At 35.9% G+C, this 23,629-nt stretch overlaps 3 protein-coding genes across 5 annotated transcripts in view; 2 read left to right on the forward strand and 1 right to left on the reverse strand.

Annotated features, from left to right (window-relative positions):
• LOC132793610 (disintegrin and metalloproteinase domain-containing protein 10) overlaps window positions 1-23,629 on the reverse strand; it is a 130,968-nt gene that overhangs the window by 42,529 nt on the left and 64,810 nt on the right. The gene's annotated exons all lie outside the window — the stretch shown is intronic.
• LOC132798201 (ficolin-1-like) lies at window positions 5,793-6,892 on the forward strand. The gene is made up of 3 exons (XM_060809967.1): window positions 5,793-5,941; window positions 5,995-6,552; window positions 6,613-6,892. The coding sequence occupies exons 1-3, from the start codon at window positions 5,817-5,819 to the stop codon at window positions 6,728-6,730; spliced, it is 801 nt and encodes a 266-aa protein (XP_060665950.1). The 5' UTR covers window positions 5,793-5,816; the 3' UTR covers window positions 6,731-6,892.
• On the forward strand, window positions 17,683-19,438 carry LOC132793055 (fibrinogen-like protein 1). The gene is made up of 3 exons (XM_060802663.1): window positions 17,683-17,873; window positions 17,956-18,911; window positions 18,977-19,438. Exons 1-3 carry the CDS (start codon window positions 17,769-17,771, stop codon window positions 19,092-19,094), a joined length of 1,179 nt encoding a protein of 392 aa, XP_060658646.1. The 5' UTR covers window positions 17,683-17,768; the 3' UTR covers window positions 19,095-19,438.

Consider the following 23,629-nt stretch of genomic DNA (forward strand, 5'->3'; position numbering starts at 1 on the left):
AGCGTTTTATTACTGTATGTATTGCAAAAATATCCATGAGGCACAAAGCTATAATACCCTTCTACTCTAAAGGCAGCGGGTATAAAAATACCATATGAAATACATTGCACTAGCAACCTAAATGTCAGTTCATTTTATGTCGGTAACTGTAACTAACAAATGCTTTTTGAACTACATAAATCCCAGACCCAAGCCAATCTGCAATGCAGATTTCAAAGAAAATACCAACGCACAATATGCTTTAAGGTCATTCAGTACATTTGCGTGCAATGTTTAAGTTTCTGAAAAGTTTCCATGAAAATGTATTTTTCTTCATTTTTCGTACAACCATATAAGATGTTTGCTGGGGCAGCTGACAGGCCCCGAACGTAAACACAGGACATCTCTGGTCCGTAACTTAAACTACCAACAAAATGGTCGACGAACTGAAGTCAGCAGCATCGTGGAGCAGCTGTGCAGGAAACCGCACGAAAGGTTGTCAAATAAAATCCAAGAAAAGTGCAATAAATCACGTAGCACTGCAATCATTTTATCAGCGTAAAGTAAAAGTTTAAGCACTTCCAAAAAGTAAAACAAAAAATAAACCACACGAACCCTCCGCCAACAAAATAGCAGCAGAAATAACAAAAAAAAAAAAATAAAATAAATAAGTAAATAAAAAAAAAAAAACAACACCAGCAAATTGAATATAAATATTGCTTTCCAAATGCATAAATGCTGTGGAATGATTGCAGAAACGCAATTGCCAGAATTTTTTTTTTTTGAGAATTTCTTCTCTTTTGCCTTTCATTAAAAATCATTTCAGCTTTGGCATTAGCTTATAATTTACTTTCCCTTCCTTGCGCATTGCGTGTGCGCTTTTCATTTTATTCTTTCATTTGAATTGCGGTTTATTTTCGATTTCGCTTTGCCACTGCTTCAACTCGGCAGAGTCTTAACTTTTCCTTGTTGTATTTTTTATGTATTCTTTGAATTTTTCGACTATGGAAAACACCCAATCAGTTGAAATATTTCCCCCAAAGTTTAGCGTTCCTGCGTTCTGGGTGCGCTTCGTTCAATGAAAATGAATGAATTGATTGCTGCGCTCTCGTTCTCGCTCTGCAATCTTATATTATTTTCATGTTTTTTATTTCTCCTCAACTTGAGGCGATTTACATGTAAATTGATGGGACTGCCGACCTTACGCACGTGCCCAATAATTGGAGTACTTTTTTTGTGGAGCGATTGAGGTGCGGCATTAAAGCAAAGTGAAAACTTTTAAATAAATACAGAGCACGGACAATCTGTGATTTATTGCAAACTTTTTGGAAAAACAATTTCTTCTTGATTTTCTTCAAATATTTAAATCGACGAAGAAAAATAAAAACAAGATAAATATCAAAATCTTAAAGATTAAAAATTATAAATATTAAATATAAGCAAAGTTTACGAAATGCAATTTTATTGTTACTAACTGCTAAACGCAAAACACATTTCCAAGAAAATACTGCAATTAAAATATTGAATATATTTAATAAGAATAGTTTAAACTTTAAATTGAAAAAAAAGAGCAACAGCATGATGATTTTTGAATGAAAAAACTTGCTTTTAGCCAAATTTTGTTAGAGGATTTTCAATTTTTAATATGTCCTTGCACTAAACTAGAAAATTGTGTGCGACAAAATTACATGTTGACATTGTTTGCACTTCAGAGTGCTGCATGAAAAGTTCACAGTCACAATAAAAACACACACACACAGAGTATACTTTTACAGTACAAGGTAACAAGAGGATATGTCTGCTTGTGTGTGTGTGTGTAAGTGGAGTGCATAATTTGAAAAACCTCTTGAAAAGCGAAAAGCAAGCAAATTGCAAAGTCACCAAGGACCAAAGAAGTAAAGCGACTGACAAAGGCTTTATACACACGTACATAAATATATGTATGTATGTGTGGGAGCATATGTGGGAGTGTTTATATTTGTGTGGGTGTTGTGTGCGTTTTTGTACACATTTTTCCACTTTCGCAGGCATCCTTTCAACCTCATCATATACTTGCACTGATTTAACTTTTATTTTCGCTTTTTGTGCATAATTTTTGTTGAGCGGATGATGATGATGATTGTACGTTGCTCTCCATAGCCAAATGCAGTCAGCTCTCTCACTCTCTTTCTCTCTCGCTCTTTTCGCCAGCCAAAGCGCATTAAGTCTTTAGCTTAAAGGCAACAGCAACAGAAGCAGCAGCAGAAGCAACAATACAAGCAAACAAACAAACAAACAGGCAGCTGTAATAGCAGCAATTACAACAGCAAAAGCATTGCATATACAGGGGCGCACATACATTTGGCACACACACACACTTAAACACTTGCAGTCTTCCTATTCTTAACACAAAGCCAAAGACAAAGGCACATTAGCAGCTGCTGCTGCCGCTGATATTGCTGTTGTTGTCCGCCTGTTTGTTGTGGGCGTGGTCCCAACTCGTTTTTGATAGTCCGACAGGGCCAACAGACTTGAATGGCGAACGGAAGACAGAGATTACCTCCCCCTTCGCTTGCCTCTAGTCCCCTCCACTCAACGCCATTCCCCTAGCCACTCAACTAATGCAACATCAAATAGCCCCACATGCGATGTGCTTCTCTCTGAGCCAATCTCTTCTCCATGTATGGAATGTTTAGGTCGCTTTTAGCCACCCAATTTGTACGCAGCTTAAACATACATAACCCCCACAGCAAAACGCCTAAGCTGCTCTGCCAAGTGACAGTAGCTGCTCGGCAGCACAATTTAAAACCTTGAGGCTTAGCGTTAGTAGTTACGCTCAGCTAAACCTTTAAATTAATTAATTAGAGCGTTATTTTTAAATGTCTACAAATAATTATAGCAAGCTAAAACAATATAACTAACGGATTATGTTTTGAAAGCGCTTTCATCATCGATATCTTAAGAGATCTATTTTAAAAGGAGTTCTACACTTTGGTTGCTTTCGATATTAAAATGCTGATCAATTTCAATCCATCGCTATAGATTGTAAACAGAGAATAGTTTAAACCATATTATTCAGTATTATATAATAAAATGAGATTGTTTTATATTTAAATTTCATAGAATAAATGAATGGAAAGCTTTCTGCATAGACATAGTTAATTAACAGTTAACAGTTCAAATTAAAATTGAAATTCAATTAATACAATATTAAAATTTCATTTAATTATAATTTCTGAATATTATAAGATCAAGTCAAAACTATTCTGAATACAATGCCCTATTTTTGTATTTTAATTAAGCTATTTTGTAATTGGTATTTTTGCAAATTTATGGATGGAAAACTTTAATTTTTTTTATTGTTTGGCCACGTTATTAATATGTTTGCCAATTTCAATGCCTTACTATAATTACTCATGAGCGAAACTGTTCCGTATATACATAAATAATGAATGGTTCAATCATGATACATAAATAGCATTCAGACATTCATGAATACACTCCGAGTAAAAACAAACAAATGCATAAACATGCAATTACCGTGAAAAGTAAATCAGCTTAAATGCAAAAATAAAAACAATAAAGGCTTTAAAGCCGCATGTGTGGATGCAGTTTGTTGGCTGGCGAAACAAAATAAAATATGGAAAACTGTTGTTAAATGAATTAAAGTTTGTTTTTTTTTGTTGACCACATTGGAATTAAAGCCGGAATTTACGAGGACTATGTGTAATCCTTTGCTGGGTCTACTACAAATCGACTTATGCTCATGCACATCGCTAGCCACTGTCCATCTCCATCTCCGTCCTGTCCTGCCCAGTGCTTGTGGCTGTGCACTTGTCAGCCAACATATTTCTGCTCTGTTGGTCGCATTTGGTTACTATTTATGGCAAGTGGAGCGAGGGACCCCTTCGAGTGGCACCCCGACAGTGTTTGAGACTTGTTTATGCTTGTTATTCTGACTGCTGTTTCAGCCAAAAACTCATTTCGATAATGTGCTCCACATAGCTCCTAGAACTGAAAGTCATGCAGTTAGCGCAATGTTTTTTTGCCGGTTACCACATCAAATTTTGTGTTAACAAAATTATATATCAGCTCATCGTGTGTGAGGGCATATTCGGGAAACTTTGCCAAAGTGCATAAAAAATGAGCCAGCAATCAGCGGATTATGCGACGTTTGAGTAATGAGACGCAACTCACGCTCACGCTCACCGCACGGGGCGTATGCGTAATATTTTGCGATGCTCTCCACAGCACATCGCCCATCGCACATCGCACATCACGTATGCCTCAACATTTAAAAGCATTTTTCGGTTAGCCTTTGCTTTAGTTAATAAGCTGCTCAAGTGTTGCGTGCGTGGGGGGCGTTGAGTGTGTGAAATTGGAAATTGGGTTTGGCCTGATGGAAAAGCAGCGTGTAGGTATTTGTGTGTGTGTCTGTACATGTGTGAGTGTGTGGCACGATGTGCCAGCATCCGAATTAGACACGGCTGTCTGTAAATTTCCTGTGCAACAGACTGTGCGCGATTGGTGGGCGGCTGGTTAAGAGCATTTTGCCATTAGGCGTTTGCATGTCAATTTGCATAAACATAGCTGAAGCAAACTCCTTCTCTAAGCGCCAAGCTGCCTCAATTTATTAACAACTCACACGAGTCACAGCAGCAGTTCACACAACTTTTCCTAAATTAAGAGGAAATTGTAGATCTAAAAAAATAGGAGAAAAACAGCAGCAGCCCTAATGAGGCAAACTGGTAATTTGTGTGTAACAGATGTGTTAATGAAAAACTTATTGATAAAGCACAAAGTACTGAATGTTATTTAAAAACGAGTTGAAGCACTCGGAACTTCAAAGTTGTTGCTATTTTTTTTTTGTAAAGTTCCAAGAAATACAGCTTCAAATGTTTTGTGATAAAATAAATTGAAAGAAAAAGAAATGTTTATGAAATATTATTTTCACTGGTTTTAAGCCTTTTAAACTCATTTTTATAATTTGATATGTCCTTTATTTGTCCTAGCGACTAACAGATACATTCATTTTATATATTACTCCCCTTTTTCAGCAGCTGTAATTGTAAGTTTTACAGCACACTTGTAGTTGAAAGCTAGAGTAACGATTTTGTTTGTACATATAATCATAACTACAGTCTTTATGATTTCTGATAACGTTGTTGCGATCAGATAAAACTGTAGAAGATATTTGCATAGGTAATAATTTTACATGGCAAACAATCTGTGCTACCGTCTGGTCTAAGTTACAATTTGATATATTTTGTACTCTATATCAATATATCGAACACAATGTTTGGTATATTTTTGTATTTTTTTGGTATATTCATTTGGATATATTTTAAGAATACTACAGAATAATACTTTTATTGAAAATGTATAGTGGGTTTCTCATAGTCAAGCAAGTTCGTCTGTAGTTTCTTGTTACTTCACTATATTTATCAAATATTACACCAAATTGTCTTCTTTTATGAATCTGATATATGTTATGTATGTATTTCCTTCTTTGCCTCACGCATAAACATTACTAATTTAATTATTTGCAGCATAAACTGTACAAAACTTGTTTGCTGTAGCCGACAATATTAAAGAGTTAAATACATTCTATAAATACATAGTTATCTGTAGTCTCGATATTGATTAAATAAAAAAGTAGTTTCGTTAAAATTCTTTCAAAAGTATTGGCTTTCTCAGTTGATCCCTTAGTTTTCGGAGTCTTAAACGCTATCAGCATTATTATCATTTGGGCAGCTAGTATAGAGATAAGAACCGTTTACCTTTGATATAAAAATGAAATATGTATATGGAAATTAGTTCAGTTTGGTGCTGGTTTTAGTAAAGTTACTGTCGCGAAAATGTTGTTAAAAATAATACAAATTATATTTGTTCTAAATATTTCTGCGCTTTTTTGTGATGCCACCAAGCGAAGGACAGAGTTCTATGAAGCTAATGCATTTCCCTCGCCGCTAGACGACTTAAAGTAAATTATAAGACTATACAAAATGCATTTAATTTGACACATCCTCTTCCCAGAACGGAACCGTATCGAAAGATCGTATCGCACTCGCACCCTCGCAGTTGTGCCGAAGCAACAGCACATTCATTAAATAGTGGTATCTACGAGATTCATATTCCCAATCACATTCAACATCCTTTTAAAGTGTTCTGTGATGCAACCACACAGGGAGGTAATTGGACTGTAATTTTGAGACGAACGGATGGAAGTGTGGACTTTTATCGAAAGTGGAATACCTACAAAAAGGGATTCGGCGACCTAGATGGCGAATTCTTTTTGGGATTAGATAAAATACACGCACTGACAGCGGAGTTCAGCCAGGAGTTGATAGTGATTCTAGAAGATTTTGAGGGAAACAAAGCTTACGAGATATTTGAGAAATTTGCGATTGGCGACGAAGATGAAGAGTACGCAATTCACACGCTAGGCGAAGCCCACGGCACTGCGGGTGATTCGCTCAGTGATAATTTTCGCCAGAAATTTACAACCTTTGATCGGGATCATGATACATGGAGCAAGGGCAATTGTGCTGAGAGTCAAAAAGCCGCCTGGTGGTATCATAGTTGTTCAAAATCGTAAGAAAATTACGTATTCCTTTTCTTGAAACTGTTGCTAAAATCTCATTTTTTTTATAGTCATTTGACTGGTAAATACAATGGGTTAAACTTCTCAGGCATTTACTACGAGAAATTCAACGGCTTTGAGTCCCTTAAAAGAGCTACTATGATGTTACGTCCAAGGACGACTTTCTAGATTGTGTCAAAGCATGTAAGAAAGTGTGCTCGACTCTGAGATACCCGCTACCCATTTTAAATAAAACCATATTCTAAAACTGTCAAAGGCTGTATTTGATATATCGATGTAGAACTTCATTTCAAGCCATCCAAATTTGCAGGAGTCATAAATACTCCTCTTAAAATACTCCAGCTTTCTTTTCGATTTACGGAAGAGGCCGTAATAAAAATCAAATTAAATTATTGCTGAATGCACTTAAAAAAGAACAACTTCGTTTTAAAACTATCTATTGAAAACTACAATTGTTGTATTAAAACATTTGATCTTTTGTTCGCAAGACCAATACACAGTTCAAAATCAGAAATACTTTTCATAGTATTCTATACTGTTAATACATATGCTATCCCTTAGTTAAGTACCAGTATTGACAGCGAGTATTTTAAAATTGTTGCCCAATATTATTAATTTCACTTATGTTTATGCCATTTTACAAACATTTTTAGATAAGTAATTAGGTTGAACCTCTGCTGTTCTTGCTTTAAAATAGTTGGAATTTTTGAGTAAATATATACATATGTATTGACTGTGTAAACAAATTAAAGAAGAAATGCAAGTGCAATCGACTGACTCTAAAAATAATTAATATATTAAGTAATCGAAAGTTGCAAAAACTTTGTCCAGTTGCCCACAAATAATCAAGACAAAGTTGACCACATGCCCCAAACAGGCTGTATATCGAGAGATAACGCCTAAAGGCGCAAAGCCATCAGACATCACACACAGACATAGAGATAGAGTGAGAGAGAGAGAGAGAGAGAGAGAGAGAGAGAGAGAGAGGAGAATTGTGGAGGAGCTGGGCAAGCTGTGTTGCATAAACTAGCCAATAATCCGACACGAGGGGAGAACTGCAGGCAACTGGGCGACGAGGCTGTTGGTGAGTTCAAAGCCGGAGCAAAGTAAGTAAAGCGACACAAGACAGACAGTTGAGCCAAAGGCCGAAGTCTGGGAACAAGCAGCTAACAGCTAGCAGCAGACTAAGGCGCCCCAAAGCATGCAACACAGTACAGAGAAAGAGGAAAGTTTTGCCTTGTAATGCATTACAAGCAATTTCACTTGGCAGTGCGACAACGACAACAACAAGAACAAGAACAACCGCTCGACTTGAGTAGAGTAAAGTTTAAAGCAAAAGCAGAAGTAGAAGCAAAAGCGAGTCAACGAAAATGGCCAAATGCCACATCCATCAGAATATCCGCCAACTTACAATGAGCTAAATAACCCAAGAAAATGTTGCCCCCCCACCCGCAACATGCAGCAAGCATTTTGTGTATAGTGGGCGTTTCTTAACTGGGTCATCATGGCAGACTGGAAGTCAGAAAGGCTTTTCCACGTTATTGTTTAGCCAATTGCAATTGTTAAAGGTCCTGCGCGAAGGAGAGAGAGAGAAGCGCGGGGCAGGGCTTCAGTCTCCACATGTTTATTATATTGAATTTATGTTGTGCTTTGTATGCAAGCGACGTTTTGGCAAACCAAACGACATCAACAGCAAACAGCCGCGCGACCCTTTTCTCCGTACAGAGCCCAAAACCCCAATCCCGACCAAATAGCACAGCGAATGAAATGGAAATGGCAGGCAGCGGTTGTTGCAACTTGCTTCGCCGCGATTCCTTCTACTGTGTGTGTGTGTGTGGTTTTCATTGTGTGTGTGTGTGCTTTCGCTTTGTCAACGCTTTTTGGGGTCTCGCTGGTAGGGAAATGGCGAACTCGCATTATGTTTATTGACCGAGATTTTTCAATTTGCATGACTATGCATAGAAGTTATTAACAATACAAATGTTCAACAAACGAACGTCAACATTTTATTCTGCGTGTAATTCATCAAGCAGCCACCCCGAGCAGCAATTAGAAATTCAATGAATAACGAATCCCATCAAATATGTTACTTTGAAATGGTTATCAGCAGATGGAAGCTGAAGCATTTGGTTAAGCCAGAATTGACCAGATCAAATGCTAAATGCAAAATTCCACTGCCTAGCAATGTTTATGCATTTGGTAAATGATAAATCCAAGGCAAATAACAGCATTTCATTTCATTTAGCAGGAATTTATGGAATTTATCTAGCAAATAATTGACACGCTCGCAGACTGAGCGAAAGCCCGAAAGTGGTCTGCAGCAAAGGCAATATGTAACTGCAGCAGCTGTGTGAAAACTGCAAAAACAAATATGCCAAGGATAGCTAAGGATAACAAACGAAGGATGTGCCAAAATGGATGCAAAATTTTAGATATGCCAAAGCTTAAATTGCAATTAACAGGAAGCGTTCGAAATTGATACCGAGGATATGGACTGACTCCTCTTCCACTCTGTCATTTCCACCTCGAGGGGTTTATATTATGTGTTTATATAATCGGCCTAACTGGGACCGTGTGTGTGTTTGTGTGTATGGCATATCTGTAATCAATATTTAATGAATTTCTCTCCTGCCATCCAAATGGCTGGACAGCAATCAAAAATTATTGGACATAATCAACAGCCAAGCCATGGCATTGGACCGAAGAGAGCAGGAGAGGATACGAGTCAAATTAGTGCTGAAATTTGTCTTCGTCTTCAGGACAAATTAATTAAATTTTTGTGTCATGCCTTGATGTGATGTTGCAAATTTGAAATTTATATAAATTTCATATCTAAGTCAATTATTTTCTCAACTTGTTATTACATTTCACCAAACGACGAGGACTTATGCAAAACGATTTCGAATCACAAACAGCTGGCGGGCAGTTTGGAGTTGACACAGCAGATGCAAAAATATTTCCTTTTTAAGGCACACACAAAGTAAAATAATTGTAAATCAATTCCACATGGAATAAGGACAGATATTTACTTTGAATTTGAAAACATTTAGATTACATTTGCTTAGTAATTAAACAAAACACTCTCCTCTAACTTTTAACTTGCTTCTTGATCTTCTTTAATAATTCCTTACATGCCGAAAATAAAATACTTGTAGTATAAGAATAGATATTTACTTTTGAAGAAGAAATTATAATTGCGTAATAATTATGTATTTCGCCAGTACCCTCGATTCTTGTCAATCCTTTTTATTTGATTTCATATTCAACCACATTGTTTTCTACGCACCTCAAACAATCGTAAAATGCTGCAAACAGAGTCATCATAAAAAACACATTCCATCGAAATGATTATGTCAATGCGGCGCCCACACACAAACACTGAGTGTCTTTCTCTTTCGCTCTACTTTGTCTGTCTCGTGGGCAAGTTTGTGACCCTGACCAACGTAGCGTATGAGCAATTTTGTTGCGTCAGGATTAGCACATCATCAGTAGCCGACAAACGGCGTCTGGAGAATGCGACACACCAAAAATTCTATTTATGCAAAATATTGTATATATATATTTATGCATGTATATAAGTAGAGTCCTTGCCCAGTCCCTGCCCAAAGGACCTTTTAACCTTTTTGTGTTTTTGCCATTGTACGTTGTGAATGCGGGTCAGCATTAGTGTGTTAGCAACCAAAATGGGAAAGGAAGAACAGAGAAAAATACAAACACACAAAAAATAAAAGGCGCACAACATAAGTAAAAATAATCATAAATTTTTAACAAAGTACACGCCTCCAATGACATCGCAGGAGTCGCAGGACAGCTACCAATAATTTGTTGTACCATCCCAGCTGCTTTCCAGTGCTGAGCAGCATTTAAAGCCACTTTAACCCTTTAGTCTGAAGCGTGTGATTTGGGTTTTTTGGTTCGGTTTTTCGGTTTTGGGTTCTCGGTAGTTGGTAGTTCCCTTCAGCCGTGCACTTTGTTTATTTGTCGGGCTGCGCAAACCACAGAGAGGAGTGCCGCCTTTAGCTGCTCAAACAGCCAGTTAGCGACCGCACACACACATACACACGCACACTTAGCCACACATAAATACAGTCACACACACACACGTCTAAGCTACGAGTTTAACTTATGGATTATGGGCGTGACCCATGCAAAATGTCCGTGTGAGATACGGAACAACAAAAAATGTTGCCTACATTTGGGCGTTCGAGACAACGTCAAACAGAAAAACCCCGCTAGCAAACTAACATTTAGCATTAGCATCCTTGTTGTTTAAAAGCAGCTACTGTCTTTGTATTCTATGGTTTTGTCTCCTCTTGATGTGTCTGTTGTGTGTCTACTTATAAATAATAATTATTATTTTAACAGTTTTTACTAATACGCATCGAAGATCTAAATAATTTTAATTTCACAAAATCAAACTATTTCATAACAAATATTTAAAAAAAATACCGATTATGTAAGCCAAAAAATCAAACAATAATTTGCAGATTAATATTATTAAGTCAACTGACAAAATTTTATAGAAGACAACTATTAAATAAAAGTAGTCGCAGAATAGAAGATTAATTTCACACTTAAAACGCAAAAGACTTGCGGAAAACCGCAAGAGAAATAAGAATAAGAACTTACTAATCAAGACGAGGTATAATTAACGCCGCAGCAAGTTCAAATTGCAACAAATTAAAAGTAACAAGAAAATGTTAAGACTACTTAAAAAAAAAAAACATGAAAATGGTCAAAAGATAAAATAGAAGAAGTTGGGTTGAAAAGCACAGCAGAAAGAGGAGAAGTGAAGTGTCCAAGCAAATCTATGTATTATAAACTAAATGAAGGCAGCTATAAAGTAATTTAAATGTCGACCAGTCGAGGACGAAGCCCGTCATCAGCTTCAAATGACGGTTTACACACATTTAATGAGCGTCAGGCTCCGGGAAAAACTCGTTAACAGCCAGTGGACACAAAGGAACTCAACGGCAATGGCGCCTGAATAGCAAAGCATAAAAGAAAAGGTAGCAAAAGTTTCATGGCAACTCTGAGAGCGCTCACGCACACACTGCCACACACACACACACACACTGCCATACACAAACACACAGAAAAAGGGACAATTTTCATTCATTTGCGAGGAGTTGACAGAAATGTGGGAGAGAGGGGGAGTCTGAAGTGAAAATGGAATGGGACGATCGATGTGGCCATTGTGCGCGCTGTCAACGCAGCTAACGTTGCTAACGTCGCTGGGCCAACGCCAATCATTCAACTGATTAGTTTGATTTTAGCGTTTCGCTATTTCCGTAATCAATGGAGCTGCAATGGAAGAAGACCAATAGAATGGACACAGCACAGTGCAAAAAAAGAAGAGAGATGGTTGGAGTTTAGGATGGACGAGAACAGAAAATACTTCGAGACAATGGGCCAAGAGAAGCGCAAAAGACAAAAAACAACTGGTGTGGCAGTAATTGGGCACTGAGAGCGCATAGAGAACATAGTAAATGGTCGAAGGGAGCGGGAACGGAGGTGTGAATGGGAGTCCATTCGCCCCCGGATGTGGGCGAGCGTAACAATTATGGACACGGATCCCCAAACCAAACGTAACCAGCACTAATTGCTTGACTAGTTAGCATTTGGCTGAATATCTTCCCACTTCCTACTTTTCCGCTGGTGCCAAAGTGAAATATTGATTGAGTTATTTCGGGGGGAACTGGGGAAAAACGGCAAGTCAACAAATTGAAAATAGCCATAACAAACAAATTTATAAGGAAATTGTGGTGAAACTAAATCAAATCACATCATATTACAATCGATTTTTGAAGATAAATTCAAATTGACCAAGTAAGAAAGCTATCCAATTTGAATAAAAGCTAACAGTGTGGTATTACTTCTAAAATATACCAAATAATTATAGCACAAAATACTAAAATATACCAAATGTTATGTTTTTGATATATTGATATAGTACTAGTACATTCAAAATATGCCATAGAGTACAAAATATATCACATATTAGTTTTAACCTATGGGTAGCGGCTATAAAAATGGTGCAAAGTTGATTTAGATTTACTTTTAGGACATGTATCGACTCTATACAATGTTAACGACTCTTGAATATCCAGACACAATTTAAATGAGTTGCAAAATGAGAACACAATCGACAGCATATCTAATCAGTGCAATGGTAGACAACAAAATTTACTTGAGACCTGTGCAAACAAGCATTGAATACAGAAACAATTATGTTGTTTGTTAATTTGAGTGAGTGAATTGTACAATGGATGGTTGGATGACAACATTCACAGGTTTCGAGGCATTCATCAGCAGATCATCGATCAAAGGCAACGGAGCGGATACTTGATGCAAACATGCTGGCTGCATGTTTACCTTGTTTATTATTTATTAATGACGAAGAGATACCCGTGATGGGCTTAGGTATCGCTCTGCTTTGCAAATAATACACATTTGATTGGTTTTCCCTGCTCAAACCAGCTAAGGGACAAAACAAAGCTCCAATGAGAGACAGTTGGCATTCGGTTAGTCAAATTAATAAGCAATAAATGCGTGCCATTGTAATCCCCAAACCTCTTATTCTCTGTCTCTCTGTGCTCTCAAATTAATTAATAAAGCGAGGAGAATGTATTAAATTGTAGGTATTAGTTTAACTCAACTGCATTAGTAGAACAATTTATTGCAAGCCATCAACTAAACAACAGTCTTTAAACTTGTTTAGATTGTCTCTACAACGACGAAAATATTGCCATAGATTAAGGAAATTCAAACGAAAATCTTTAGAATACTTTTCATGATTTTCGGTTACAGGCAATATGAACAACAATTGACTTTTGTGTTAACGCTCAAAGATATGGCAAAGTTTTGTTTGGTCTCTGACAAAATTTGTAGGTTACATTTAAGTGGCACAAAGCACAAAGTTTTTGTGGCAGCCTCAGCCACTTGAAAGTGGCAGCTGCTGCAAAACTATTTAATAGTTGCACGTTGCAACATTTGTAAGCCGAGTCAAACAAAAAGCATCAGAGCAACTACAACAACTATGTTGCAGCCGACAGCAAGTTGCTGCTGTAATAGTACTAAGAGCACCCCAGAAGAGCGGCAACAATGTGACAAGCAACAAATGCTCAGACCGAAAATCACATCACTCCTCCCACTTGCAAAACAAAAAACAAGAAACAGAAAACAGAAAACAAAAAGGGAGCACGAAATGCCTTTCAATCACAGACTCTGATGGCATGCAAACTATGCTAAAAAGAAGTTGCAGCTTTTCTCCCGTCAAGAAATAGCAAATTCTTGCAATTGAACAAGCAACATAAAAATGCTGCAAACTGGGGGAAATTCGAGACTGAACAAGAGGAAAAATATTAAAAATGACTAAAATATTCACTCAGCAGTAAACATGGAGCCCACAAACAAGAAACAACTAAAACACAACACAAAAAAAACACAAAAACTTTGTTTTTTGTAGAAATAAACAACAAAATGACAGAGCGCCAAGAACGAAGCACATGAATAAAGTTTCAAATATGCCAGGGCAGGCGGAAAGTTTTGTTTATTTTACCAACTATTGCGCGCAATGTTGCATTTTTTATAATGCTTCTCTCGACTCTCTTCGCCTTACTGCAAAACAGTGTTGAACAACGCGTAGTTATGCACAATAACTGGGTCGATGAGTAACACATAAAAGTATGCCATGAAATTGTTGCACAAGTATGGAAAGTAATTAAAATTGAGTACTTTTATTATGTCAGACTCAGATACCCAGAGCGAAGGAGATAAAGAGAGTGAACTTATTTCTATGGAAAACAATGTATTACATAGTAATCTCTCAATTTACCAATACTTATGACAGCAGTAAAATAATAACTGCAGTCACACTTTTGTTACATTGCATCATTTTGCTCAACTGATATCAGTATCAACCTTTAAATTGTGCGCAAATAAAGTAACTTGTTGACGAATAAAACCTACTCAAAATGCAGTTTACAGCGAAATTCAACCCCAGACAGAAAAACAGACAGACTGCAAATTAGAAAAGTTGTCATCCCCATTGGGTACATTGTTGTGTGTGCTGCTGTCGTCATCGTTTTTGTTGTTGTTGTCGTCCACATGGAGTTGTCAACTGCATACGAAATGTAGAAACATATAAATTTCTCTCCGCTGTTTTCCATTCTCTAAGCGCCTCCCTCCCTTCCCTTTTCTATGCAGTGATAGCAATCGAAAAGTATCAACAGCTGCATAGCAAAAGTTAATTTATTCGTTTATGCAACTATTTCAGTTATTAGTTTTGCGTTACACACTGTCTAAAGAGCACAATCGATTTACAAAACTTTGCTAATTTGATACTTGGTTCTTGTGGCGGACCAAAGTTAAATAAATTAAAAAACTATATACATTAAAAGAAAAATGGTGCGTCTGTCTATCATTAATTTCTGATGAACATATATTTTTTTAATGAACTTGGACATTTCAAACAAATAGTTTTTATGCGCTTTTTTTTGCAACCTCGCGCAACGTCAATCCATTCATACATATTTTTTACCTCGTCAAGGATGTATTTACAAAATAAAAAATAGCGAAAATTCCAGCCACGGAGCTGGTTTAAAATAATTGAAGGACATACAAACATTTTGCTCGGTTGGGATATTTACAATTTGATGTTCAATGTGCGTCATAGCACGACATTAAAAATAAAATCATATTTTCCACACATGAGATGCAAATAACATTTGCCTAAAGAGTTTGAACAATAAACATGATAAATAATTTGAAAAAATTCATATTATCTGGGAATACTCGAATATGAATTTATGTTTACAGATCATTTGTTTTAATCTCTACCTGTTTTACAACCTTCTGTGTTTTAGTTTGTCTGCATCTTTGTTATGTCTTGGATAACCATGATAGTGCCTGTTATGCAAGAGTCAATAAAAACCACAGACAGAGTTGCTAAAGCCAAGTTGAAAAACTGTTTGCATAATGAAACAATAAGGCATAAGAGTAGCAGCTACCTGCTAAGAATACCAAAGCCAGGATTGCTGTTGAATATAACACGACGACTACAACAAACACAAAAAGAAACGCACATACAACAATTGTTGTTTAGTTTGTGAAAGAGCTCGAGCACAGGCGGTTGAACCCAAAGAAAGGCAAGGAAAACCGACAGCTACAAAATTAATATAAAACTGCACAGCACTGACCTGCATTCCAGCTAAATGTGTAAAGTAAGTCGAAGTTCCAATGGAGTCGCAACGGAAATGAACAAAATTGGTAACCGAGAAGGGGATAAGAGAATAAGAAACTATGGGGATGGGAGAGTGGGGGCAGTGATTGAAGGCATCCATAAGCTAGAGCCAAAGCCAAAGCGGATAGCTTAAAAAAACAAAAAAGTAAGCCAACTAAGACATGAAAATAAACAGAAAAGCAAGGAAAAACTTTTGGCCACTTCGTATACCGAACTACTCATAGGTAAACAAAAGCCAAGTGCAAAAGTAGTTGGGCACGCACGAACAGCGCCCACATGAAGACGTGACAACAACAAAAACAAGAACAACAAGAGATTAAAATGTCTATATCTAAGTCGAATTTGAAATACACTAGCTAATCACTATTTATATGAGTAAGTAATGCTTGCATTACAAATTTAAATATTATGATATATATTGAAAAAAAAATATATAGATATCAATTTATACAACTGCCAAAATGTTCAAATATTTCATGAGTTAGAGTATGAAACCTGCTTGCAATTCAAAAATGAAAGACAACTTGACGTCGACTTCATTTCATGATTAAGTTACCCATATCGATTTCCTTTCACCAGACTTTATGATGATGAAAATGGAAGCCACAGGAGCTGAGCCTGTGGTTGTCAAGTCAAACCGAAGCAGCCCCAACACATGTGCGATATTCTGACTCTGACTCACCAACCCAACTCAAAGATGGCGCCATCGTCGCCCTATTCAAAACAATAGCTTCCGTCTTCGTCTGCGTCTTCATCATCATTGCCATTGCTCTGTCTACTGTCTAATGCCCAAAAAGAAAGGTTGCAAAACATGAATAAATTGTGCACAAAATGTAATTGTTGGGTAGCATCTTGGCTTTAGTCTCGACACATGAGACGAGTAAGCAAATAAAGAAAGTCACATGGCGTTAAGTACAGTGGCTCAAAACTACAAGTAAATGCCATAAGAAACATAAACTGTAATAATTCTAAATAAAACTTGAAATAATAGTATACCAATTCCATTCTGTGTTTTTGACATACATATATGTGATAAGCATATGACTCAAGCTGTTTATTCAACGAAAGAGTTTCAGTACATGACTTTTGTTGTAGTGTATTATCGCATCGACACCAAATTTGTAGCAATCGTGTGAGCTATGACTAGAATTATTTCGATACACTGCTGCCAAGCTTAGCTTTCATACATTTGAACAATATATATATAGTAAACAAATAAGAAAGCTATGTTACAGTCGAGAGTGCTTGAGACTGAGATTATCGAAACGCTAAAATATACTAAATTAATTATACCAAAGGCTATATTTGGTATATTACTGCAGAACTACATTCAAAATATACCATATAGTGCAAAACATACCAGATTGTCAACCAAACAAAGTAAGACTCCTAAGTAAGTAGTATTTCTTATGGTAAATAACTTCTACAATTTATAACTTATCGCAACCAAATTTTTCTGGAATCATAGCGACTATAGTTATTATTGTATACACCAAAAGTCAGACTACCTTCAAAATTACGTTTGTTATTTGCTTTTTATCTTTTTTAAAAGCTGATAAAAAATAAGTATTTTGAAAGGAGTTTTATGTTTATATACAATTAAAAAGAAGTAAGGACTTTGACAATATGCCCGATATAATAACTTTTACATAAGACGAGTTTTATAAAATTAAACCCATTAACAATTCCTATAAGGATGGAAATGCCATGAATAAATACTAAAGAGCACAAAAACACTGATAAAAATATAATTATTCTCATATGTATATACTATGTATGTTGACTCAAGCTTTCAATTTAGGAAATATTAAGAGTGGCGACGATTCTCGAACATTTGGTTCTTTCGCATGCTGATAAAAATTCTTCAAAGGCGTTCGAGCTTAGACAGTAAAAATTAAGCTTGACAGCATTCAGTTTCAAATTGAATTTGAGCGTTTCAAGTTTGCAAATTTATAAATTAAAATGAAAATATTTGTATCAGTTTTGATTATTATATTGAATTCGGGGATCATACATTCAAATAACGAATACGATCTCACTACGAAAAGCAATGAAGTGAAAAACACTGTGAGTTCACATTTGAAGTGCGTTTATTTTAAAATGTGATTATTTTATCGTTTAACTGTTATTCAAATTTATATATACTTAGACTTGGGCAATTATCGCAGACAACGAAGAAAAATGCTACGCATATTGTTTTAATATATTACAACCAGTCTTAGAACATACAGTTCATATACAAGTGAAGGACCAGCAAATTCAGGATCAAGCTGTTAGCTTATCAGAATATGAAAAACAAATAGCAAATCTCAAAATTAAGCTGGCAATATACGAAGAGACTATTAGAAATAAAGACCTTCAGCTAAACCAACAGCTTCTGGTTTCTCAAAAGTTTCAAAACGAAACTATTGATCTAAAAACAAAGCTGGGAATCTTCGAAGAGAGCATACGAATTAAAGACACACAGTTGGACCAACAGATTCTATTTTCTAATAAATGTAAAAATGAAACTCTTGACAAAAGTAATATTATTGCATCCAAGGATGAACTGCTCTCCAAATCGAATGAAAAACTTACTGAATACAAAATAAAACTTGAGAATTGTGGATCCACAAGTTGTATTAATAAATTGACTGATATTTATGAAATAAAAGTTCCTGGAATCGATGCATTTTCTGTGCCATGTGATTCGCGTTTGGCTGGCTCTGGATGGACTGTGATTCAAAGACGTATGGATGGATCTGTAGATTTTAACCGCAATTGGACAGATTATCGTGAAGGATTTGGTGATCTGCGTGGAGAATTTTTCATTGGACTCGATAAGCTGCATCTAATAACTAAATCGCAAACGCACGAGTTGTACATTTACCTTAGAGACTTTGACGACGAGGAGCGATATGCCCGATATGATAATTTTTATTTAGGAGATGAGGACGAGTTTTATAAAATTAAATCCATTGGCAGTTACTCTGGTGATGCTGGCGATTCCCTGGACTATCATAAAAACATGAAATTCTCGACATCAGATTGGGATAACGATGGTGATCCGGGACATTGTGCTCAAACCTACAAGTCTGGTTGGTGGTTCAAGGCTTGTTTTATGAGGTAAATATTTGGTTATATCCGTTTCATAATGCAACTAATATTTGTTCTTCTCTTCTCAATTACAGTAATTTGAATGGTTTATATGATAGGAACGCAAATAAATCGGCAACTTCTGGTGTAAAATGGAATCACTGGAGTTATAGCTCACTTAAATTTGTTCAAATAATGATTAGACCAAAATAGAAGCAGAAATCTCAAATGAAGAAAATAATTTTAAAGCGCAGTTGCGAGTAAATAAATACATTCCATTTAATCTGAGTTAATTTCAAAACAGGAAAAGCCCACTGTATCAGCGATACCATTTGAATTCGCTTGTGAGCGGACGCATTGTCAAATTGTGTATGTGTGTCAGTCAAGCAAACAATAGCGGGGAGTCCATGTTTCATATGCTCTGTTATTCCATCGCTCCGCCCCTCCCAGCAAAAGCTAAATGAAGAGAACGAGCCATCATCTGACAGACCGCAGAGACCCATGCGAAGCCGACGCTGGAGTGACGCACTGTCAGATACAACAACCCAGCGACAGACGGAGCAACTGTCAGGCTGTAGAACGTATAAAGTACGAGAGTATATATCACATTGGATCACATGAAGTTTACTCTCGCATCCCATACTCAAAATCACTCTTCAGTCACAGGCTGTGTTGTTGGTTTGTAAGTTCGCTGTTTTGTGGGCATAACTGAAAATATGCCATGCACATATAGAGACATATTTATGTTCGTTTACACCAAGACACATATACATATATATTTGCATATGCGTACACAATGTTGATACCCCCTATTAAAAGCGTAGGGGGTATATTATAACTTTTTGCCTGTAGTAAATGTAAATAACAAGCAGAAGAAGACATCAACGATACCATAAAGTATATATGTATATTCTTGATCAGCGTTAACATGATATATCCTGAAAATATACCAAAATTTCGTCTTTGATATATAATTTAGTATTTTTGCGGTATATTAATTTGGTATATTTATAGTTTTACTTTATAGATATGTCCAAATGAAACATTTGGTATATATTTTAGTATTTTTGTGGTATATTAACTTGGTATACTTTATGAATACTACCGCACTGTTTTGATCGTGGTATTTCAGAGTCGAGCACACTCGACCGTAGCTTTCATACATGTTTTATTTTTATGCCAGATAGCGCATAAATTCATAATGTCAAAATGGATGCCACTGGCAGCGCGACAAAGGCGCGACGAAATTTAACACATAAATTTATAATTTATATTCGCAGTTTTCTACTGAATACATTGGGTTAAAATGAGTGACAGACAACGAGCGAAACAAGTTTTACTCTAAGATTTTCCAGTTGGTTTCTTGCTAAGTAGAGTTGACAACTTAGCACAGCTCAATTATTATAATCAATTTCGGAAATTACAGCTACATTTATGACATATTCATATGTATATGTATATATATATATACATATACATATATGTTTATCGTACAAACGACGCAGACTCGTTGTGTGTCAATTGTGGGCACTTGAAACACATTTTGCAACAGACGCTTGGAGCATTTTTATGGCAGGCAAAACATGTATTTTAGAGTGCTGTGTACATGTTGAAAATTAAACACATTTTTTGCATATACAACATATAAATAAATAACATACTATTGAACCCCCAAGCCCCAAACCCTGAGCCATAACTTTTACCCTCCCAGTTTGTGGTGGAACATGGAAATTAAATCAATTATTTATGCATTCATTTTGTAGCTCTTTATATTGATTTAATTGCCACAGCACAGCACAGCACAGCATCTGCATTCTCTGTGCTGGGTGTGAGTAATTAATAAATAATTTTTACTTGTATGTATTCCCTGACAGATTGCTGTTTGCCCACCAGTTTGTCTTTTGGGACTTGATTATGATGTCCTTTAAATGAATGGCTTTTGGGCATCGATCAGACGTCCTCACCCTTCTCTCTGCTACTTGACTACTTTAGCTTCAATGGAGTCTTTAAATATTATGTTCAGGATATGGTTTGGACACATTTAATAATTCGTGCGGCAGTACATTTATGAATAATTGTTTCATTAAGATGTAAGATGATTTATATTTGCAGTAAAACTATAGTAAAGGTTTAAATTCAATAATAAACTTTGAGCTTGTGCGAAAATATAATTATGCACAGAGTAATTTTATTTCAACTCAGACTTATATTCACCAAAAGTCACATAGTTACGTTTTGAACTCCGCTTTGAATAGAACATTTACCTGCAAAGAGAAAAAACATAATTTTAATACTTCAGTATCATTTAATATTTCAATTAAAATTGTAACTGTTGGTTCTGACTGTAATATTCCTTTTTCTGCTTGTGCTTCAAGAATCATGCGAATTGTTTATAAACATCACGTTCTATGCAAAGTGTCAACTCATATTGGTCCAATCATAGAACACACAATGCCAGACCCAAATAAAGTCTCATGTGTTACGTTACATATGGCTTAAAAGCGTATCGTTCATTTTCAAATATTCATTTGTTGCGCCAAACCAAAAAAACAAAACAAAAAAAAAAACGTAAGTGAAAAAGGCAAAATACGAAAACAGAAGTTTAAAAGCGAAACGACGACACAGCTGCCAGAAAAACAAAGATGGCAAAGCCAATGGACTAAAGGAGAACGGTGGGAGAGGGTGTGGGAAAAGTCGCGCACAGAGGAGGCCATAAATAAACAACAGGTATAAAACGGACTTAAGAACGTAAAAGCAGCGCGCGACTATAAAAATGCAATTTTCCCTGCCCTCTCATTGCCCTTTGCCAAAGGTAGTGAAGTGTGTGTATGTGTGTGTTGGTGTATCAAATAAATATATGTACAACAGCATAAAAGCTGCTTTAGCCAGGTAACAAATGTTTATGCAATTTGTTTAAAGGCCAGGCGAGAAAATAGTAATATATGACCATGGACCGAGAGTGAAAATTTGCACTAAACGCGCTACAAAGCGCAGCCCATCCCACCTATAGGTGAGTTTTCTGCAATTTTCTTATGAGTGTGTGTGTGTGTACTTCGCCCTTTTTCTGCCACCTTTTAACAGTTTTTTGGACAAAGGCTGGGCGCGCAAATTGCAGCAGTTTGCCTCCTCCCCAAGGCACAAAAGAGCAAACCAACAAAATAAAGAATGAAAGAAGCAAAAAAGACAGAGAGCGAGCGAGTGAGAAAAAGAATGAAAATATAGAGCAAGTGCAAACAATTGCCGACTGTCGTCGTTGCAGTCGTCCTTCTGCTCCTTCCGCTCCTTCTGCTTTCATGCCATGCCATTTCAATTCTTATTGCCATCTCAGAGCGAGCAATGCAAAAATGTGTACCAAACTGAAATTGAAAGGCAGCTCGTGTGGGCGTGGCCCGCATGGCTCTTTGCCACTGCCATTTTATTGCCGACTTTTGGGCGTGAATGAGTGAGAGCATTGAGAAACTGCCAGCTGCCTGCTGCCATTTTGCCATTTACCAGCAAACCAGGCTACTTCAACTCTTACAGAAGAATTATGCGTGCCACCAAAGAGGAGGCCAGTTCACCCACCAATTCTGACAACAAACATCTTAGAGCTTCTAACAAGTCACCGAAGAGCAATGTATCAAGTGCCAAAAGCTAAACATTCACATATTTGTTGAATCCCGAGTCCAGCATACTTTTATGTTAATTTAAAATCGAAACTTGAACTATCGAATAAATTACAATTTAGTACTTGAGCAACAACAAACTTTCAAACTATCAACAGCAGGCAGAGCCAAAAAGCTGATTTTTGTTCAAAAGTTCATACTTGATTTGTGTAATCAGTATTTATTTCAATGATTCATTGAAATTTCGTCGTACAATACTTTTCAAATTTTAATAATATCAAACATACCAGAAAAAATTGTATATATTGTTAATTGTGCATACTATATAGAATATTAAACATTATATTTTAAAATAAAATTAATTGAAATGGTTGTCAAAATAACAATGAAAGTATCTGTCTAAATTTTTTAAAGTTTATTGGGCCTAAAAAATTTTAAAGTGTAATACAAATTTAAATTATATTTAAATTAAATTTAGATTTACTTTGTATACAATATTATTCTAAACATGAACAGTCTAATTCCAGTCAATTTTATTGATAAAGATTTTCCCATGAGCCATTAACGTTAAAAAAAACGTGCAAAATTTTATTTAGAGCATTTAATTAACTCATCATTTAATTAACTAACATCACAAGTTGAAAAGATCAGAAATCATTTGTGATTATTCTTCAGTTCACAGTATAAAAAAGAAACTAAGAATGGGACTTCCCCTAAATTTTTTAACAAATTAATCTCTGACTTGTTTATTACAAACGAAAAGTGACTGTTTTTATATAAACGAAAACGAAATTATTTGCCACGACTGCATGCGACCTGTTCACATCTGTGTTCAAATAATAACAATAAAACATATTTTACATAAATTCATTCATTTATATTCTCTCTTAACAATTAGAGGTTTCTAATTCCAATTTAATAATTTTAATACAATGAAGATTCCGAATTTTTAATATATAGATGTATGTTAGACATATGTATGTATGTTATATGTACATAATTCGTCACTGAACAACTTAATAGACTTAATTTCTTTCAAAGTGAACTGGTCCAAGTATACTGATATAAAAATTCCGTTGTATGTATACATATGTATGTACATATATAGAAATTAATAACTGATACTGGGAGCTCGGAAATTAT

This window comes from Drosophila nasuta, chromosome 2L (genome assembly GCF_023558535.2).
Source record: "Drosophila nasuta strain 15112-1781.00 chromosome 2L, ASM2355853v1, whole genome shotgun sequence".
In the NCBI taxonomy this organism is placed as follows: Eukaryota; Metazoa; Arthropoda; class Insecta; order Diptera; family Drosophilidae; genus Drosophila; species Drosophila nasuta.